This window comes from Gallinula chloropus (assembly GCF_964237585.1).
Source record: "Gallinula chloropus genome assembly, chromosome: Z".
NCBI classification, from domain to species: Eukaryota; Metazoa; Chordata; class Aves; order Gruiformes; family Rallidae; genus Gallinula; species Gallinula chloropus.
The window spans coordinates 50,202,982-50,223,471 of record NC_140089.1 but is presented as its reverse complement, the minus strand read 5'-3'; the positions used below and the strand labels follow the sequence as shown (position 1 = coordinate 50,223,471).

The following is a 20,490-nucleotide window of genomic DNA, read 5'->3' as shown; positions in this document are numbered from 1 at the left end:
CCAGTAAGGGGTTTTATTATTAGTGTGAGTTAAGGCCAAAATCTGACATTAGTCACTTCCAGAGAGTCATATTCTTTTGAGAAATCTTATTTGCTAACGTGCATAGCATATTCAGTTATGGTAGTCAGTGTTGAGAGAGGGAAGATTGTCGTGCCTTTCCTTGAGGAATCTCCCTGTGATATGTGTTCCCCTCTGATGCTGACTAAACAATGTGCATTCTTTTTTCACTTTCACAGGTGGTTTGCTAGACACATTTCTCCCCTGTCACAGCATCTTAGCTGTAAATATTTTTACACTTACTTACAGACCTATTAGGAGTAACTTCAAATGTGTCTAGCAATCTCCTAGAGTGTTCATATGGTTCAACTAACTGTTCAGCCCTCCAAAGTACATTACATGCACTCTGAAGACTGTGAAGATGATTCATACTCTATTATTGCCGATGTTAATGTGAACAGTGATGGTCTGGCGGTGTGAGGCTGACCATAGCAAATAACTGTAGGAAAAAAAGAAAAAGCTAGTGCCTATTGGAAAATGTATAAAAAGTTATCAATTCTTAGCAGTGGGAAATAATTCATTAAACCATTGGTGTACAGCATAAAGACATTTCATAAAACTTATAATCATTCATTAGTGGTACCTACTTTTGTGACTAACGGCAGCTTAGCACCCACATTAGCTATTTTAAAATGTAGAAAATACTTGATAGCTTTGCTTTGTGTAAGTACTGTTACCCATGATCAATGGTATGTCTGGACCTAGATGACGGCTGGCAGCTCGGATATTATGTTTCTACTTCTTTTTGCTTAAATGTGGGCCTTTATGTTGGAATGAGCATATTAAGAGCTTAATTTGCAGGAAGGTAAAATTAAAGAAAAAAAAAAAGAAAAAAAAAGTGTTTCAAGGATGTATTTAGGTCTTTGCAATGTAGCAGAGAACTCGATGAGTGGAAATTTCCTGTCAGAAAACTGTGAGAACTAGTAAGATGTTAATAGCATTTAATAAAAGAGAGAGAAATAAAAAGCACAACTTCCTCCTTAGAAAGGTTCAGATTATTGTCATTGCTTATCTTTAAAGTTAATATGAAATAGCTATGATAAATCCCTGCAACGCAAGCAGTAACTACTGAATTTGCAATGAAGCATTTGTGCTGAAACTTTTTGAGCAAAATTTTGGGGCCAGTAGCACTGTTTCCTTCAGATATTATGTGTCTTAAAGATACACAAACTAGGGCTTTCTAGTCTGGTTTAGTCATAACAAAACTACAAGGTTTTTTGCCGGAACTGAAAAGTCGGTGTTCACTATCAGTTGGGGAGATTAAATCATTTGACTACTTCCTTTATACTTGCTTAAATTCATGAAAAGTTGACATATGTCTAGCCTCCATGTGGTAAACAGTAGTTGACTCACACTTTGATTAAAAGCCATCTTTTTCTTTTGCATGCCCACTGAAGCTTTGTGCCTGATTAGGACTGCTTCAGCTACTGAAGTGACATATCTGGTCAAGGGAGAGTCAGGTGTCCTGAAGGGCATGAGGAGGACTAGAATGGTGAAAGAGCCAGAAAGCAACTTTCCTGTAATACAATACTTATGTTGGTGTGGTCTTCCATAGGCTGAGGAGTGCCAGAAACCTTTCCAATGGTTATTTGCAGCTAGACATGCTTTTAACAAATCCAAATCTTAAGCAATTTTCAAAATTAAAGAGAAAAAAGTGAATGAGAATCTGCAGTAATTTCAGTGGGATGGGAGTCCCTGGTGGGTGAGATGTCATTGGACATTTACATGAAGACTATTCTATTCAAGTCAGCACTTAAACTATTTAGTTACTGTCAAAGTGAACAAGACAATATTTAGAAATTGGAATATTTATGGTTAGATGCCTTGCCAAATGAATTAAAAACATTTGGATATAAATAACAATTGACCCCTCAGAAATAAACAGCTCTAGAAAAATAACAAAATAATCTTTTGTTTTGGTAGCATGTGAAAATCCTCCCAGTAGTTGCATGAAGTGCACATTCAGAAACAAGTGCCCAGTATAGAACTGTGATTAAAAGTTCTAAAGTTATCTGAATTTATTAAACATTTCCTTGTTTGGTCAATCTGCATAGAGAGACCACAAAAAGGAAATACAGAAAAAATAATTTGCTACACTAAAGTACTCATTTCTTCCCTTACTCAATCACAGAATCACAGAATTACAAGGTTGGAAAAGACCTTTGAAGATCATCAAGTCCAACCACTCCCGTCTTATGACAAACCATATACCTAAATACCTCATCTACCCTTTTTTTTGAACACATCCAGGAATGGTGACTCAACCCCCTCCCTGGGCAGCCTGTTCCAGGCCCTGACAACTCTTTCAGTGAAAAAGTTTTTTCTGATGTGTAATCTGACCCTGCCCTGGTGCAGCTTTGTGCCATTTCCCCTTGTCCTATCTCCTGTCACCTGGTTGAAGAGACCATCTCCCACCTCTCCTTAACCTCATTTCAGGTAGTTGTAGGTGGTGATAAGGTCTCCCCTCAGCCTCCACTTCCCCAAGCTAAACATCCCCAGCTCCCTCAGCTGCTTCTCATAGGATTTTCCCTCCAGCCCCTTCACCAGCCTGGTTGCCTTTCTCAGAACTCCCTCAAGGACCTTAATGCCCTCCTTATGGTGACTTGCCCAGAACTGCACATAGTACTCAAGGTGTGGCCTCACCAATGCCAAGTACAGGGGGACAATCACTTCTCTAGACCCACTGGACAAACTATTTTTGATACAAGCCAGGATGCCATTGGCCTTCCTGGCTGCCTGGGCACACTGCTGACTTGTATTTAGTCAGCAAAATCATACACAATTTGGTCTTAACTACCTGTTTCAGCACTAGAGGCAAACAGAGCTAGAGAACATAATTTCTTTGGGACAGGATTTCTTTTAGTGTTATTTAATTAAAATACAAACCAAGAAGAGACTTGGGTGGTAACAGAAAGTCATGGCCCGCCCTTGTAGATTGCTACAGTTCCTGTTGGCCTCCTGAGGTGTCACTGGGGACTTAGTGTTTGCACATGGTTGTATTTGGTTTCAGTCTGGTTTAAAGGGAGTTTCAAGAAAACCTCTTCCAAGTAAACAGGACTAGCTGGCAAAAAGTGTGCTTTACCTAGGTTGTATTCCTTGGAGATTTCAAAGGCTGAGAGCCACCTTCTGCCTTCAAACAGTAGAGTGTGAAGCAGTGTCAGAACTTGCTAAAGTAAAATAATTGGGAAAATACATTGTATAAAACCCCATGTGAATCAGAAAGTCTGTAGGAGAGCAGCAAGAAGGATCCTCAACACATGACCTGTCCAGTTAAAAAACAAAAGTTGAATAAGAAGTTGTATGGCTTCTTAACAGCAGGGAAATGAAGGCTATTGCTGTGAGTATGCAATAGTCTGACATTCACAGGCAAGGTGTGAGGGACAATAACAGACTTCAGTTACTGTGCCCAAGATCCAAGCTAGCAGAAGGAATATTGTGCTGCTGGTAAGGCTGAGGAAGCGCTGGTGTAGACTCTGTGTGTGTGTGTGGGGGCATTGCTGAGTCCCCACTGTGGGAGGTAGTTAGGAATAGAATATATAAACATAGGATGGGGGCAATGTAGATAAAGGCACGACTTTAGTGGGGGCAGAGTGTGGACTGGCTAATCACTTTATTTGTTTCCATGGTCCAGCTTCCTGGGTACTGAGGATGCATTTCAGGGGCATACAGTCACAGCTGGGATCCAGACAAGTCCAGATGCCCCAGCAGTCAGGATTTCTGGCACTGTGATGCTCAAAAAGAATGATTTTCCAAGGAAATGTGTTAGAGGTATTTTTTCAGTCTTCTTGAAGTCGTAAAATTATTTGTAATCTTGAAAGTCAAATCTTTAAAGGTTTTCTTCCTTTATTACACACGACTCAGTGTTGCAGTTTTGTGTAGCTGAGGCCTGGTAGAGGAGCGGGGGGGGCTGTAGAGATGGTTGCTGCAAGAAGCAGCAAGAAGCTCTTTGCAGGCCCCAGAGAGTAAACATTGGCCGATTCAAGGCCAGAGTTGCTGCTGACCAGGGCTGAGCCAATCAGCAACGGTCACAGCGCCTCTGGGAATCACAGTTAGGAGAAAAAAAATGCAGGCAGGTGCATTTTGCCACCAGAGGAGGGAATGAGAAGATGTAAGAAACCGTGCAGACACCAAGACCGGTGAAGGGCGTGGAGGAGACACCCCAGGTACAAGAGTGCAAGATGCCCCCTGAAGCCCATGGTGGAGCTGGTGTCCTGACAGAACCCATGGAAAAGGCTCCGCCTGCTGCCCGTGGAGAGGCCCCACACTGGATCAGGTGGAGACATACAGGAGCTGCTGTGACCCATGTTGGAGCAAGCCCCTGTCAGCACTTGCAGACCATGGAGAGAGACAGAGACACAGAGATGAGCAAGAAGAGGGATCAGCACTGGGGCAGGTTTGCTGGGGGAAGGCTGGTGATCCCATGGAAGACTGTGACTGAGAGACTTGGGAGACATTGTGATTTACTACTGCCCACTGTAGCAGTGACCCATGCCAGGGCAGCTGGTGAAGAGCTAAAGCCCTGTGGGAAAGGACTCCCCTTAGAGAAGTTCATGGAGGACTGTGTCCCATGGGTGAGACCCCACAGTGCAGCAGGGCATGGGTGTGTGGAATGAATGCTCCCTCCCAGCAAAGAAGGAAACCAACTTGTGACAAACTGACCAAGACCCCCATTTCCCCAGTCTCTGCCCCACCCCCATGCCACAATGTGGGGGAAGAAGGGAGCAAGATCATGACTAAAGTGAAGTCTGCTAAGAAGGGAAGGGGGAGGGGGAAGGTGCTTTAAGATCTGGTCGCACTTCTCATTGTCTGACTCTGGCTTCACTGTGTGTGGAGTGTAATAAATCAGAGTTTTCTTTCCTTTATTTTGTGTTGAGTCAGTTTTGCCCATGGCACTAATTGCAGATTGATCTCTCCCTGTCCTTATCTTGACTCCTAGGCCTCTCAATATATATTTTCTCCCCTGTCCAGCTGTGAAGGGGAGTGATAGAGTGGCTTTGGTGGGTATTGGGCTTTCAGTCAGGGCTAAACCACCACATTGAGGCAGATGAGGGAGTTTGCCATTGTGTAATAATTGTGTAGTAGAAAGACTACAGTACAAAATAAAACCAGAAAAATGCACATAAGTAGAAAAATGTCACCATGTTACCCCAGAGAAATACGGAAAGCTGATCGGGGACAATACTGTTAGATAAACTTTATCAGGTAACTGGGAATTGTAATTGGTGTTTAAATACTAAGAACATCTGTTTCTGTTATTTGACAAAGAAAAATCCTAGGTCAACCACAGATTCTTGTACCATGTTTCTATGATTCATGTAAACATGTTGCAAACACCTGCATAGTGTCAGATGTAAGAGTCAGCCACCTCTGTCTCATCTGCACAAAAAGGGCTCTAGCCACACCCAAGTTTTATTCATCAAAACAAACCCACACGTGAAACGGTTCCCTTAAACATTTTAGCTAAAGGTAGCAGAAATCCTCTGCTTCAAAGCTTTCAAAAAATCATGCTTTTTTTTTCCCCTTTCTTCTTAATTGAGCTTACTTTTAAATTAAATAGATGGATGTGGATTATCACAGATTTTAAATTTTTTCGTCATGTCTATTTAATCAGAATAACTTTGTACTATTTTCAGTGCTCTTTTTAGGACACAGCAGAATTCTAAACAAGTTTGAAACAAGTTCTAAACAAGTTAATAATTAACCAGCATCAAGACTGACTGAGACACTCATGTATGTACTTTCAGGTTTCTTGTCACACTGCTTAGTAATTTTTTTTTTCTCTTATCACTTACATGGAAATGGGAAGTCATACTATCCCTTTAAAAAAGATGAGTCAGTACAACAGAGGAACCTAAACCAATAGCATGAACATCTACATTCTTAATCATATTTCTTTCACTATTAAATGATGTCTGGACACAGTCATATGAATCAATTAAAATATTTTAATGTTAGCATATTACACATATCTTATAAATAATTCTTATGTGTACTGTAATACCTGTGCATATATTTAATTAAATATGCTACTGAAAACTTCAGAAAAAAAGGCATTTTTAAAATACGTGAGAAGCTACTAAGAGTTAGTGACTCACACGTTTCAGAATTTTATTTAAAAATAAATTCCTAAAGTATTTTGGAATTTTCAGCTCTGTTAAATAAGTGATTGATTATCTGAGTCTAATTCTCTTCCACTTGAAACCCTTTGGAGGCCTTCCACAAACATATACAAGCATGTATATAGATAAATAAACTTTGAGTTTAAGTAACCAAATGAATAGTGAAAGCCATGACGTTTTTATCTTTTGGCACTGTTTGCATAACTTTGTTGCCTTCCTCTTACGGGTTAATACACAACATATTCTACTCAGGTACAGTTATTGCTACTTGTTTGCTAACAGAAAAGATAGTAGACCTCTTCATGCTTGGTATCAGGGATGGGTGTTTTAAATTACTAACATGAATCTTCTAGTGATCAGATGTGACTTTTCTACTCAGGCACCTAGGTTTCTGTACATTTCATATTTTTTTTGCTTTTTGAGATTTGTTTGTGCCTCATACATTATGTGCGAGTTGTGTTTCTCACATCGAAGTGCATGTGAAATGAGTGTCTGGATAGCTTAGTTGATGCTATAGATAATTTCTGACGCATTCATCTTGTCCTTTACAGCCACAGCTCTGGTAGCTCTATTCTTAGGTAATGAATAATCGTAGTAAGTTTTAATACTGCTAGATTGGGAAATTCCTTCTTTCTAGCTCTTTTTTTGTTTTGTAGCAATTTATACATATGTTGCAGGGTGCCCAAAAAATGAAGCTTATCAAACCCAGGTAGCTCTTAAGTCCATTCAACTTACAGGGTGAAGTGGAGTCTTCATCTTCCTTTCACAGAAATACTTTGCCTAGCCATACCAAAAAATTTAGACACCCAGGATTTTAACATTGCCTATCCTGCTTTTTTACTTGAGACCCTCATGAGCCTTAGCACAAGCTGTCTTTGCTGTGTTGCTGCTTAATTCATATATGACAACTGTAACAAACAGCCCAAGACATTCTTTCTTCACCCTTTGCTTTTTTGTGGGTTTTAGTTTACAAAATAAGAGGAAACACTTGAAAAATATTTTTTGCCATGTTTCACTTCCCCTGTGGCTTCTAAGGTCTTGTGGTTTATCCCGTCAGTAGCTAAGCCTGATACAGCCACTTGCTTATCCCTGCCCTTCACAGTGGGATGGGGAGGAGAATGAGAAAAAAGCCCCAACCTCATTTGTTGACATAAAGACAGTTTAATGGGATAATAAAGGAAAATAATAATGCTGCAATATAATAAAAACCAAGTGATGCACAAATGCTCACCACTTGCAGAAAAAACCCACCAAAACTCCCATGCTCAATTTGTTTCCAAGCAGTGATCACACCTCCCAACTGGCTTCTCTACTTATATCGGAGCATGATATTATATGGTATGGAGTACCCCTGCAGCCAGTCTGGGACAGGTGTCCTGGTTGTGTTCTCCCAACTTCTGACAGGTCCTGACAGATAGTGATAAGCTGAAAAGTCCGTGATCTAGTGTAGACACAAGAACTACCCTATCAACAACTAAAACCGTCTGTATGCAATCAGCATTACTCTCATACAAAATCTAAACCACAGTACTACAGCAGGTACTAGAAAGAAAATTGTTTCTCAGCTGAAACCAGTTCATTAGGTCCCAGGTCTGGGGTATTCTGTGTCACTGGTTGCAAAGTTTAGACATAATCTTCGCTCTTGAGGTAGTATCACAAGAACTGGCTGGTGAGCCTGATGTTCCTCCAGTTCTTCCCTTTTCACCTGGGGGAGAAATATTTCCCCTTCATGTCTCTTGGTGTGTTGCAACTCCCAGGGTGGTATCTCTAGTTATCTTTTCTTGTTTTGCTCTGCTTTAAGGAAGTTCTGTTAAATAGAAGTCACATTCTCTTAATAAAACGCCTGTTTCAAATTCCACCTTTCTACTGCTGACAGCAGATAAAGTTACTGCTTTTCTTGTATTGTTAGAGTTACAGAGACAAAAGTTTCTATTCAAATTAACATACAGCTAACAGCCTGCCCCAGCTCAGCATCCATACCTATTCCATATGTGTGTTGCACTCCAGTATGTGCCTAAGTTTAGATCTGATCTTGACGCCTCTACAGAAACATATCTGCTCTGCAGAGCAGGGATGGACACGAGGTGGTAAAGCTTTGTTCATTTGCAATCCTGGGCTACCAGTGGCTCCTGCAGCTGTGGCCTAGAGTCCTTCCCAACTTTTTATATAAAGGATAAATGTATACTGGAAACTGCTAGCGCGGGTATCAGATATTACGTAGCTGCATTGATTAAAAAGTGTCATTTCCTAACATGTATTGAAAGTACGTCAGTTTTTAGTCCCTGGCTCCCATCTCCACAGACAGGTACAAATACCATGACTTGACTTCTTCAGCTGACATTTAAGCAGACATTCTTCTCCTGTTACTTCCTGTGGACTGGGAGCATACAACTGTTTAATTACCGTAATTCATTTGATCTGCAGTAGTTGGTTAAAACCTCATATCTTGATCATGTGTGTCTGAACACGTAGTTTAAGCAGTTATTTCATTGCAGACAAGCAAGATAAAGGATTAGACTAATATGACTGAAAGTGATGATAGAGTTCATAAGTGGTTCTGTGAGTTCAGCTATCAGCTTGCCTAGACCATGAGCTGCAGTAATTTAATTTGCAGTATGTTTTTAAGCTGATTTTGTTTAAATTGCTACAAAAAACTCTGGCTGTTCTTATTCTGACTTAGTTAGGATAGCTTTGGCTGAACTTCAGTTAATTAGGACCAATTTTATGCTAAACTGAATATGTTGTTCTTATGGTGAAATAAGAATCTGTAAGAAAACAAGTCTACTTCTGAACCAAGTTGATTTGTGAGAGATAAGATCACAGTAAAGCATTTCTTTCCTAAATCATAAATACTTCATATATTTAACTTTATTCCTACAATGTTTCTGTGAAAACATTCTGCTCTGGTCCTTTTTCAAATATGTGTTTATTTTAGAGGTTTGTAAAATAGTCAAAAATAGTATGCTTTCTAATTTCCAAAGCATTTTTCTCTTGGTCTCTCAGTGTCAATAAGTCTGTCATTAAGCCCTATCACTGTAGTATTTACATGTTATATTCTAAGCAATAATTGAACTCTGTCCTAACTGCTATGCTCTAACTCCAAGTTAGAGCATGGGAAATGACCTTAGTCTATCTGACGCTATCTACCCTCTGCTTTATGTTGTATGCTCTGTACTACAGTCTGTATTACAATTAGATAAACTCCGTGTGAGTCATGACTATTGGGTTTTGTCTATGCATTTTTCTGCCAACCCAGAAAGAACATTCTTCGATTCCTGGATGCTGAAAGAGATGTATCAGTGGTCAAAAGCAGCTACAAGCCAGGAGATGTGATCCATTATGTACTTGACAGGCGTCTCACCCTAAATATTTCTCAAGATTTGCACAGCCTTCTCCCTGAAGTTTCCCCAATGAAGAACCGCCGATTTAAAACCTGTGCTGTCGTGGGGAATTCTGGGATCCTTCTGGACAGTGGATGTGGAAAAGAGATTGATAGCCACGATTTTATAATAAGGTGAGTTTTCATCTGCTGTTGAAGAAACAACCTGCCTTTTTGGACAAAAGTTGGAAGAAATGTTTCATTCTGAAATACAGATTTCCGGCATTATCTGAAATTAATCTGAAAGTGAAGGATATCCTTCACTCACTGATTTTTCCAGATTTAAATACTACCCATTTTTTAAAAAAGATTATTTTAAAACAGACCAAAGGAGAGAGATTTGTGCTATTTAGTTTTTGCTGACTGTTGATTTTATTCCAGACATAACAAATATTCTTATGGATACTGTGTTAGCATAAATGCAAAATAATCTATTTTAGTTCTTGGCCAGTAAAGATGGCTATTGTAAATGACAACATTACAATACATGGTAAAATTTCAGTGGGATATATTGATGCTGAACCACGTGGTTAGCATTAATGTTATTGGAAGTAACACATCTAAATCCTTTCACACTGTTCTAAGAATGTGCCCCTGCAGTTTGGGCAAAAACCTTGACATGCTTCACTTCATTCTTCATATACGCCAAATACCTTCGGACTTCACATATTAATAGGAAATAAAGAGGAATAGCTGGCCTCATTTGACAGCCTGATGTTATAAGGAAGGTTGAGAAAGAAATAGGTCCTTTTACTTTTGAAGCAGAAGTTTGTATTGGTTTGGCTTTAGAAGGAGGAAAGGGCAGAAAATGGAAGGGCAGTGGTGACAGAAAACAGTATAATAGTTGTCATTGTTAGTTATTTGCTTTTTGTTTTCTCACCTTGAAAAAAGACGATGGCAAATAATAGTACTACAGTAAATAAGTCGAAGTGGGATAAACACATGAAAATCACATTTTATTTGAAAAGTGTACCACCACCTGAAAAAAACCCACCACTCTTCTGTTTTCCTTATTTGTTTTGTCTGTACCACTAGTCTTTCATATTAGTATCCTTATTGCAGAAGGAATCAAAACAATACATACCTCATTTTAAAAATACATTAAGCCTATTTCATGCTTAATCTCTCAGAGATTAAATGTGATTCTTGTAACAGAACTCCAGAAAAAATAGGTACTAGACTTTCTAGATCAAAATTTTATTTCAGAAGGCAAGAAATATACTTAACCATGCTGAATTTCTTAGAAGACATCTCCATGCTCTTCCCCATGTTTTCACTAGCCATGAACTAGGCGATAATATCTACTAAGAAATTTTAACTAATTTAAGCCATGTAAAGAAAATATTCTAAAATAATTCTGTATTAAAAAAGAAGAATGGTGAAGCTTAATAGGACCATCAGGAAGTTATTATTGCTATTCAGTTATTTAGACTGGAGAAGCCCAGAGAGGCTGTGGAGTCTCCATCTCTGGAGACATTCAAAACCTGCATGGATGCTGTCCTGTGCAACCTGCTCTTGGTGATCCTGCTCTGGCAGGGTAGTTGGACTAGATGATCTCCAGAGGTCCCTTCCACTCCCTAACATTCTGTGATTTTGTGAACATCTCTCATATGGTGTATGACTAATTGGACGGGTGATATTGTGGAAAATATTGTTTCTAAGGTTTTGGGAATAGAATACTTGACTTACTGTCTATAAAGATTTTTAATAGAGTGAAATTTTTGGATTTACAAATCACAGTCAAAACATCTTAGAAGTTCACATTTTATCTCATCAGCTGAACTATATGATGTTTATTTATGTATATCTGGATAGGTGCAGAGGTACATAACATATCTTTAAATAGCAAGGAACTCACCTGTATTTTGAATTAAAGCCAAACCATTCTATGGAGTTAGTTTCCTACATTCCTTTTTTTCCATTTAAAAAAAAGGTGTACAACATCTCCCAAGAGAACATCAATCCAACAGAGATGCATGATAATAGGAATGCTTCTGTTATGAAAAATGCTTAAAATGGGAACCAAACCATAATAAGCATGCTGCAAGTCAACATAAAATTCTGTCAGCAATTTTTACAAGTAAAAAAATGCAAGTGGGCATAAGTAAAGGTCATTTTTGCAAGCAAGGTAGTATCTTCTCAGCATAAGTAGATATACTGTCTTTACTGGACACTTTAAAGTTGTTTGGCTTTAATTACTTGGTCACATACGGCTTTAATTTATCCTCACAGCAACAGAAACCAGGAGTCTAGAGTTGTATCTTTTTCTGGGAAAAAATGTAATAGTTCCACAAGTTTAGTGAATTTATGCCTATTTTGTAGAATATGTGACGTATCTAGTTAAAATGGGAAGCAAGAAGACTCTCTACTATTAAAAAAAAAACAAACTGTGCTGACTATAAACTACTTCCTGTTTCCCATATTCCTTTCTCTTTTTACTCCTATGTTTTTACACACTGTTACGTAACTATCAATCCTTGTACCTTTACTACTCTTGCAGTGATAAGTTAAAGCATGCTGCATTGTGGTACTACACTAAGAAAGGCTCTGAATCATTCCAAACCCTCTGATTCCATTAAATACCAACCAGATTACATTTAAAAATGTATACATGGCACAGTGCTGCTGCAGGAAATGTTTATTGCATGGCACTCTTTTTATAACTGTTTAGCTACCTATTGGGTGAGGTACCTGGTGCTTCTTGTGAGATTTAAATGCAATAAATTATATTCTCCCTATTCACTACATGTTCTCACGCTCTGTTAGCTGTTACAATGTACAGACCAGATGAATTTGTTATAGTAAGTGGTACATTTTGAAATGCAGCAGTTAGTTATATTGGACTTCCTGAAAACCAACTGTATATTAGGTAAAAGCAAAATAACAACTGTTGCCAAGTAATAACTTGTAGATTCCTGGAATTACTTCTGGTAGTTAGTAAGTACCAAAAATAATAAAGTTCAGCTTTGGGTTCAGAATTTGAACAATGCCAAAAATCAGAATAAATTTAAAATTTTTATTCTTTTATTAAATGTAAATCAGCATTCATGGTGAGAACCTTTCAATAGCACAAGCCTTGGTGAAAAATAAAAACAATCAAACAAAACCACTCAGACCTAGTAAACAACTTCTTCTGGTGGCACTACTTCTGGAAAAGTCCCTTTCATTTCAGATGGACTCTATAGAGAATAATACTGTTGAGTGAAGCTGTTTCACTAGTTTGGGACTGCTCTGTAAAGGAACAGTCATGACAAAATATTAGTTGCTTCTCTTTTTGGACTGAAGTGCCTAGTTTATACATTACAACTCTTGCTCCCAGTGGCAGTGTTTTCCTGCTAACTCTGTCAGCATCTGGGAATCAAGCTGAATATTTTTGTCATCATTGATGATAAATTTTACTGGGTAAATGCAAGTCTTGTTTTTTCAATGTCCCTTGACTTTCATTTTTTAACTTTGCAAATTTTTGTGGTAAGGGAAATTGAGATGAGAAAATCTTGTACTCACAGAATCACAAGGTTGGAAAAGACTTTTAATTGAGTCCAACCATTCCTGTCCTATGACCAACCATATCCCTAAGTACCTCATCTACTCTTTTTAAATATATCCAGGGAAGGTGACTCAACCACCTCCCTGGGCAGCCTGTTTCAGGCCCCAACAACTCTTTCAGTGAAACATTTTTTCCTAATCTGACTCTGCTCTGGTGAAGCTTTGTGTGATTTCCCCTTGTCCTGTCTCCTGTCAACTGGCTGAAGAGACCATCTCCCATCTCTCTACAACCTCCCTTCAGGTAGTTGTGGGCAGTGATAAGGTCTCCCCTCAGCCTCCTCTTCTCCAGACTAAACATCCCCAGCTCCCTCAGCCACTCTTCATAGGTTTTTTCCTCCAGCCCTTCACCAGCCTGGTTGCCCTTCTCTGGACTCGTTCAAGTGCCTCGATGTCCTTCTTACGGTGAGGAGCCCAGACACAGTACTTGAGATGTGGTGTCACCAATGCTAAGTGACCTACTGGCCACACTATTTTTGATACAAGCCAGGATGCTGTTGGCCTTCCTGGCCACCTGGGCTGATTGCTGACTCATATTCACTCATCAGCCAACCAACAGCCCCAGGTCCTTCTCTGCCTGACAGCTCTCCAGCGAGTTTCCCCCAAGCCTGTAGCGCTGCATAGGGTGGTTATGTCCCATGTGCAGCACTCTAACAGCAGTTGGCATTGTTAAACCTCATCTCATTGGTCTCAGACCATCAGTCCAGTCTGTTCAGACAGTTTTAAACCCAGCTGAGGGTCCACCTGTCCAGGCCAGTGGCAGCCATTTTCTCAGTCAGAATGCTGTGAGAAACTGTGTCAAAGGCTTTACTGAAGTCCAGGTAGACCACATCCACAGCCTTCCCCTTGTCCATTAAGCGAGTCACCTTGTCGCAGAAGGTGATCAGGTTAGTTTGACAGGATCTACCTTTTGTAACCCCATGTTGACGAGGCCTGATCCCCTGGCCATCACGCATGTGCTGCATGATAGCTCCCAAGATGACCCTCTCCATGATCTTTCCCGGGACTGAGGTCAGACGGACAGGTGTGTAATTGTTTTATCCTAAGCAAAGAGGAGCATGATCTGTTTCACTTCCTCTCTGTCTCGTGAGTAATCAATTGTGATATAAAACAGTGTATCTATTCAGGAAGAGGAAGAGGTCTTAGCAAACACAGAAATCTCTTTGGTATGCTTATTTCAAGAGAAGAATTTCAGTTTCTCTGCCAATCTTAATATTTAAGTAGAGGCTGGTAATAGATTCTTTTTTCTATGTTGTTCCTTCAGCTGGTAGGAAAAAAACATAAATTTGTCAGAATTAAAAGATTTAGGATATTCATGTACTTTTATTATTTTTGTGTAACTTGTATCAGCTTTCATGCCCAAATATTTATTTAATATGCCTTCCTTGGAGCATAACCCATGTGCTAGTAGAGCTAGATGCTCAGAGTCAGAAGATCTGTTGAAAGCAAAATTGCCAATTTTACAGACTTGCCTTAAAGCATGATTCTTCTCTTTAAAATAACATCTGAATACATCACAAGCTCATTAGACCTTTTTCAGCTCTCAAATGTGGCTGTTCTGATTTTACACTACATTGAAACATTACCTGAAAGCAGAAGCTCAGTGATCTGCGTGGCTGAGAAAATGGGAGTGCCAGTGTAGCTGTTGGGTGTTTGCACTCGAGTTAGACATGGGTGACCTCCACCTCAGGTGAAACTGGGAGATGGCCTGACTTCTTATGGCCACATTTTCCCTCTTTGCTTTAAAGTGACCATTTCTGCTGGAAGGGTCCTTGCATGACGGGTGCTCCAGACAGCCTGTCATGGGGTGAGAGCTGATACAGATATTTTTTACAAAGCTGAATTTCTTGCTCAGTGAGTATGTAGATATACTTTGGTGGGCCAAAGTACTGGGCCTCCTTCATTTTGTCTGAATTTATTGCAAGCATAATATTTTTAACCCTTTCTTTCTCTTGGTATTGCAGAACTGTTCTAAAGTTTTCTGTATCAGAATAATAATACTTATGTAGCATTTTGATTGTTGCCCTATGGTATATGCCCTTTATAGACAGTAATGTATAAAGATATGTTTACATTACAAGGCAAAGGCACGGGTATTCAGGAAACTACTAAGTTCTCTTTCTCTTGAGTTTTCTTAATTTCAAAGTGTTTTGCCACTTTCTAAAATACCACTTAAACCTTTTCTGTCACTTTACTGTTCTGTGTTAATTTGGGATAACTTGCATTTCAGTCACTGGTGTTAAGCAAAATGCTAGGAAGAAAGAATTAATGATTATTAATATAGGTTCCAGTTTTAGCAACAAGAAGTAGTGAAGTTTATAAGCAGGTGATGTCACTAAAATGCATTTTCTAACTAAAGTGAAACCAGTCATAAGTTCAGGATTCTTATGAGATTGTGTTATAAAAGAAGATATTGGGTCTAGTTTAAATGGTGTACCTTAAAAGACAACTGTCTTTCCTATGTGTGAACAGAATCCAAAATAATGCAGTACCTGAGCTCCCACACAGCTTGCAATGCTTATGAGACTTAAATGTGCCATGCAGAGGATAAGGGCTGTTATCAAGTGGGATATACCTGTTGATTCCCTGCTAATCTCAATCACTCTAGTTAATTTGAAGTGATTTTTGTTTTATCAGGAGCCAGAGAAGTATACCAAGCACATGAGAATCATAAATTTTGCTAATCATTTTATTTGTCAAGGGAAGACAGGAGGTTTTATTTTTAATTCTCCTTTTTTTGGGGAACTGATTAAAACTATAATTTTGCAAAATAATTTTTTGCTGGGGCAAGACACATTTAATTATTTTCTCTGGAAACAATCAATAGCTTGGGCTCAGAAGGAGATTTACAAATGTCATATATATTACATTCTCAATGCTCATATTTACAGCTGCTTGCTCAATTGCTCAAGGCAATGTGTCTTAGTTCCAACCTCTTCTCATGTTTTCTGTGTTCATCACCTTGTAGCAAGTTTGTCCTGCTGAGCTTTGACTACTGCCTGCTTACTTAGTGGATGACTAACATGAAGCCAATACTGAAGTGGGTTTTTTTAAAAAACAATTGGAAGATAATGGTATGTTGCAGAAAATTATGATTTGGAATAAAATTTTAAGTAATCACATAGTCACAAGATATCAATAGTGCAATATGTGAAAGAAAGGAAACAGTAAATTACAGTCTCCTATTTATTCTTGGTGCTTGATTTGATAAAGCAATGACAACTTAAAAATCAAAACAAAACTCCCAATCTAAAAACTGAACAAACAAACTATGGTTTTATTTAGTGTGTACATATTCCTAGGTACATATTCCTAGGTTCCTGAGTCCCCCATACCTCCTCATCACTGTTGTGGATATATTAGGCATTCTATGCCTTACAAAAAATCAGAATATAAAAAGATAAGGGTTTTGCATTGTGTATTTCAAAGCTGTTCTTAATCTGACATAAAAGAAAGTAAGTGTATGTTTGTCTAGATAAAAAGGGTTTTTTTGAAAGCATCCTGAAAATTGACACAAGGAGATCATTGCCATTGCTAATAAAATAAACTTAAGAATTCAAGTAACTGTTTGAGACTGTAGAGTAGCATAAAGAAGCATTGGAGGTTAAGATAAAAGCTCTGAAACAGGTAACAAAAGCTATTTACACGTATAACAGTTAGTTCTATTAGCCCTGAAACATACCTTTTAATAAAATTTTCTTGTCTGGAAATATAAATTATCTGGTATTAGCACTAGTGTTACAGTTCCATCACTAGCACATAAACTCATGAACTTCTATTGAAACACCCCTAATATAACTGCCCCATTTACTCCCTACAGAAGAATGTGCTGATTTTGATTGGTGCAGTTTACCAGGTATTTTGTGTTTTCCAACTTTGTAGATAGAGTAAATATTAAATATTTACACTTCTAATTTAATGAGCATTAGAATCATTCATTGGAGGTTGTAACCTTGAATAAAATAGGATGTGGCTTAATAAGGATACTGTTTATATATCCAGTTAATTTTTTGAAAACAGAACCTTTCAAAGTGTTTATTACTTCAAACTTTAGCACTGCTACTACTAAGTGAATTTTTAAAAAATCAAAGGTTGAGAGTTTCCTAGCACTTGGAAAGCAAAATGCTGTATATGCCTCTAATATTATAATCAAGTGTGCAATTTGAGACAGTAAAGCTTTAAAAAGATGACTAATATTCTAAATAAAATTTCCTAATGTGTTTTACATATAACACATTGTGTTTATATACTTGTTTCAAACTGCATGCAGTTTCAAGATTTAGGCACTGATGCTGTTGGCACATCAGAAAAGCAGTCTAAACCATGGAATCATATTACAATCAAAAGGTCTATGTTATATGTGCACACTTTGCATATAGCATGCAGCTTTTTAAACAAGATACCGTTCAACATAGGTGCTTTTCAAAGTTGGACATAGAGAATGCAGGATTTGCAATGTCAAATCCTGTCTTAGGTTTGCAAGTAGCAGATGTCATTATGTGCATATACAAGACAACTGAAAAAAAATCCTGCTATGCAAGAACCCTGTACTGCATTGTGCAGCGTTGCTTTAAAAGAGGTATTTTCAGGAGCAACACAAATTCACTGATTTTGATTAGTTGCTTTCAGATCTTTGGTTTTGGGGGTTTTTGTGGGCATTATGTTTTCTAGGAACGTAACTTTTGACAATTCCAGGTTATAGGTACATGCATTAAGGTTTTAGAAACCATTTTCTAAACCACCGAAATCAATGGGACCTCTTGTTCCCTAACTATCCTTTTCTAAAAGATAATACTCTTAGCATTCTGTAATAAATGCAGATGGTTTGTGGAATAGATGTATAAAGATGCTGTAGAACGTACACCAAATTCCTAAGATAGATTACATCTGCCCCCATGTCATGAGAAATTCGGACAGTTTTGTCTCTTAAGAATTTATTGGCTTTGTGGTCTTGAAACCATTTCTTTCTGAAGATGACAGGACCATTTCTGAGGAATTAGTACTAGCAGTGAGGATTAGGTCATCAGTTGGTGATCATGTTGCATTGCTGAATTCAGTTATTTTTATATGACATTGGAGATATGGCTAGTATAAGATTCTAAGGGATTAGACTAAGTAAAAAGTTTCTGTAGCAGAAAGGAATTGCAGAACTAATATGATACTGTTTATAGTAGGAATACCGTAACATACAAATATTTTGAAGTTCCCAGCATTTCTTCTTAACTTCCCTCGTCTCAACAGACCAGTGTGTTAAATTTTGAAAAGATTATTGTGTCAAAATACTTACTATGGTATAATTCACTGAGGATGTTGTGGAGGTGATTTATTTCAGTTTGGTCACACTGGTCACTAAGATCACAATTTCTGAATTGCATTTTGTCACCTACATCCAGTGCTGCCCACAGAGAATGCTGGCTCTGTGTGATTACATATGTATGTTTTTATGGAGAATGATAGAATTGTTAGGGTTGGAAGGCACCTTAAAGCTCATTAAGTTCCAAACCCCTTACCATGGGCAGGGACACCTCAAGGCCCCATCCAACCTGGCCTTTAATGCTTCCAGGGAGGAAGCAGTCACCATCTCCCTGGGCAACCTGGTTGAGTGCCTCATGACCCTCATAGCGAAGAATTTTTTCCTAATATCCAAGCTAAATCTATGCCCTTCTGATTTAAAAACATCATTCTATTGCTACATACCCTCCTAAAACGTTCCTCCCCAGCTTTCTTGTAGGCCTTCTCCATGTACTGGAAGGCCAATATGAGATGTCCCTGCAGCCTTCTCTTCTCCAGGCTGAACAACCCCAGCTGTTGCAGCCTGTCTTCACAGGGGAGGTGCTCCAGCACTCCAGTCATCTTCATGGCCCTCCTCTGGACCACAGATCCATGTCCTTCTTATGCTGGGGACTCTAGAGCTGGACACAGTACTCAGGAGGAGTCTCACAACAGCAGAGTAAAGGAGCTCCATCACCTCCCTCTATCTGCTGGCCATGCTCCTTTTGCTATCACCCAGGATGTGGTTGGTCTTGTGGGCTGCGAGTGTGCAGTTGACTCATGTCGAGTTTCTCATCCACCATCACCCCCAAGTCCTTCTCTGCAGGTTTGCTCTCTATCACGTGATCTCCCAGCCTGTATTGATTACAAGGATTGCCCCAACCCAGGTGCAAGGACCTTGCACTTGGCCTTGTTGAACCTCATGAGTAACCAAGGTAAAGACCTATGCTGAACAAAGTCCCTATGGGACCTTTTTCTCAAGACTAGAAAAAAGTACTGATCTAGTGCAAAATTAAGGTTTGAAAATTACACATCAAGGAAAAACAGAAATGGTAAAAGGTTTATTTTCCAAAACCATGATTTCTTAATGAAATTAAAAATTCTAAATTTTGAAATGTCTGATCAGTTGCAGTGATAAAACCAAAATGCAAAGCTCATTTAACATGGGTAAAGTTCATATGTAAATCCTATTTAAATAATGCATTGTAAAAAAAAATGCAATGACTAGCCTGTAGAAATTGTAACTTAATTGGCTGTCATGGCTACCTTTAAGAATGTGAGCTGTTGGTCACATGAGGAGAAATGAATAGTAATGAAATGTAGTCAGTGTTAGAGTATGCTAACATCTGTCAATGCATTTTAAATCATGATGACATGGCTTTCAAATGTACAAAAGCTTTTCTGGATGTGCATCTAATGTCTTTAAGAGATTTGCCTAATGAGTGTCCAAGTTGGGTGAAATGCTGCGTGTTATCATACCTGTTATCACTGTTACTTTAACTCATATTAAATTGAAATAGGCTTGCATGTTCATATTCAGATTTCTTTTCATGGACACATTTTTGTGAGTTAATATTTTATGTTTATTTTAATTTTCCATTAATTTCTTCCTCTTCAGGTGCAATCTAGCTCCTGTGGTGGAGTTCGCTGCCGATGTGGGAACTAAATCTGATTTTATTACTATGAACCCTTCAGTTATACAAAGAGCATTTGGAGGCTTTCGGAATGAGAGTGACAGAGAAAAATTTGTGCATAGACTATCCATGCTGAATGACAGTGTCCTTTGGATCCCTGCTTTCATGGTCAAAGGTGGAGAGAAACATGTGGAGTGGGTTAATGCATTAATCCTTAAGAATAAATTGAAAGTGCGGACTGCCTACCCATCACTGAGACTTGTTCATGCTGTCAGAGGGTAAGTCTCTGTAAAAGTCTGGTCGATCCTTGACACAATGGAGCTCATAACTAGAATTCCTAGCAGGCAGAAAAAAGTTAATGTAAAATGTTAAAAGGAGTGTGATATTTCCATTGGTGTTGTAATGGATTGCATTTATGATAAAATCAGTTTGTTTGGTAATTCGTTTAGCCTGTGAATTCAGTTGAATTCAAACTGTATCTGTGAGT

The 20,490-nt window shown here is 38.6% G+C and overlaps 1 protein-coding gene across 1 annotated transcript in view; it reads left to right on the top strand.

Annotated features, from left to right (window-relative positions):
* The window catches only part of ST8SIA4 (ST8 alpha-N-acetyl-neuraminide alpha-2,8-sialyltransferase 4), a gene marked incomplete at both ends in the record, with an annotated part of 54,006 nt that overhangs the window by 7,749 nt on the left and 25,767 nt on the right, over positions 1–20,490 (top strand). Inside the window, 2 exons of the mRNA XM_084278009.1 lie at positions 9,433–9,690; positions 19,988–20,281. Coding sequence (XP_084134135.1) covers positions 9,433–9,690; positions 19,988–20,281 — 552 coding nt within the window. The remainder of the gene's footprint in view (positions 1–9,432; positions 9,691–19,987; positions 20,282–20,490) is intronic.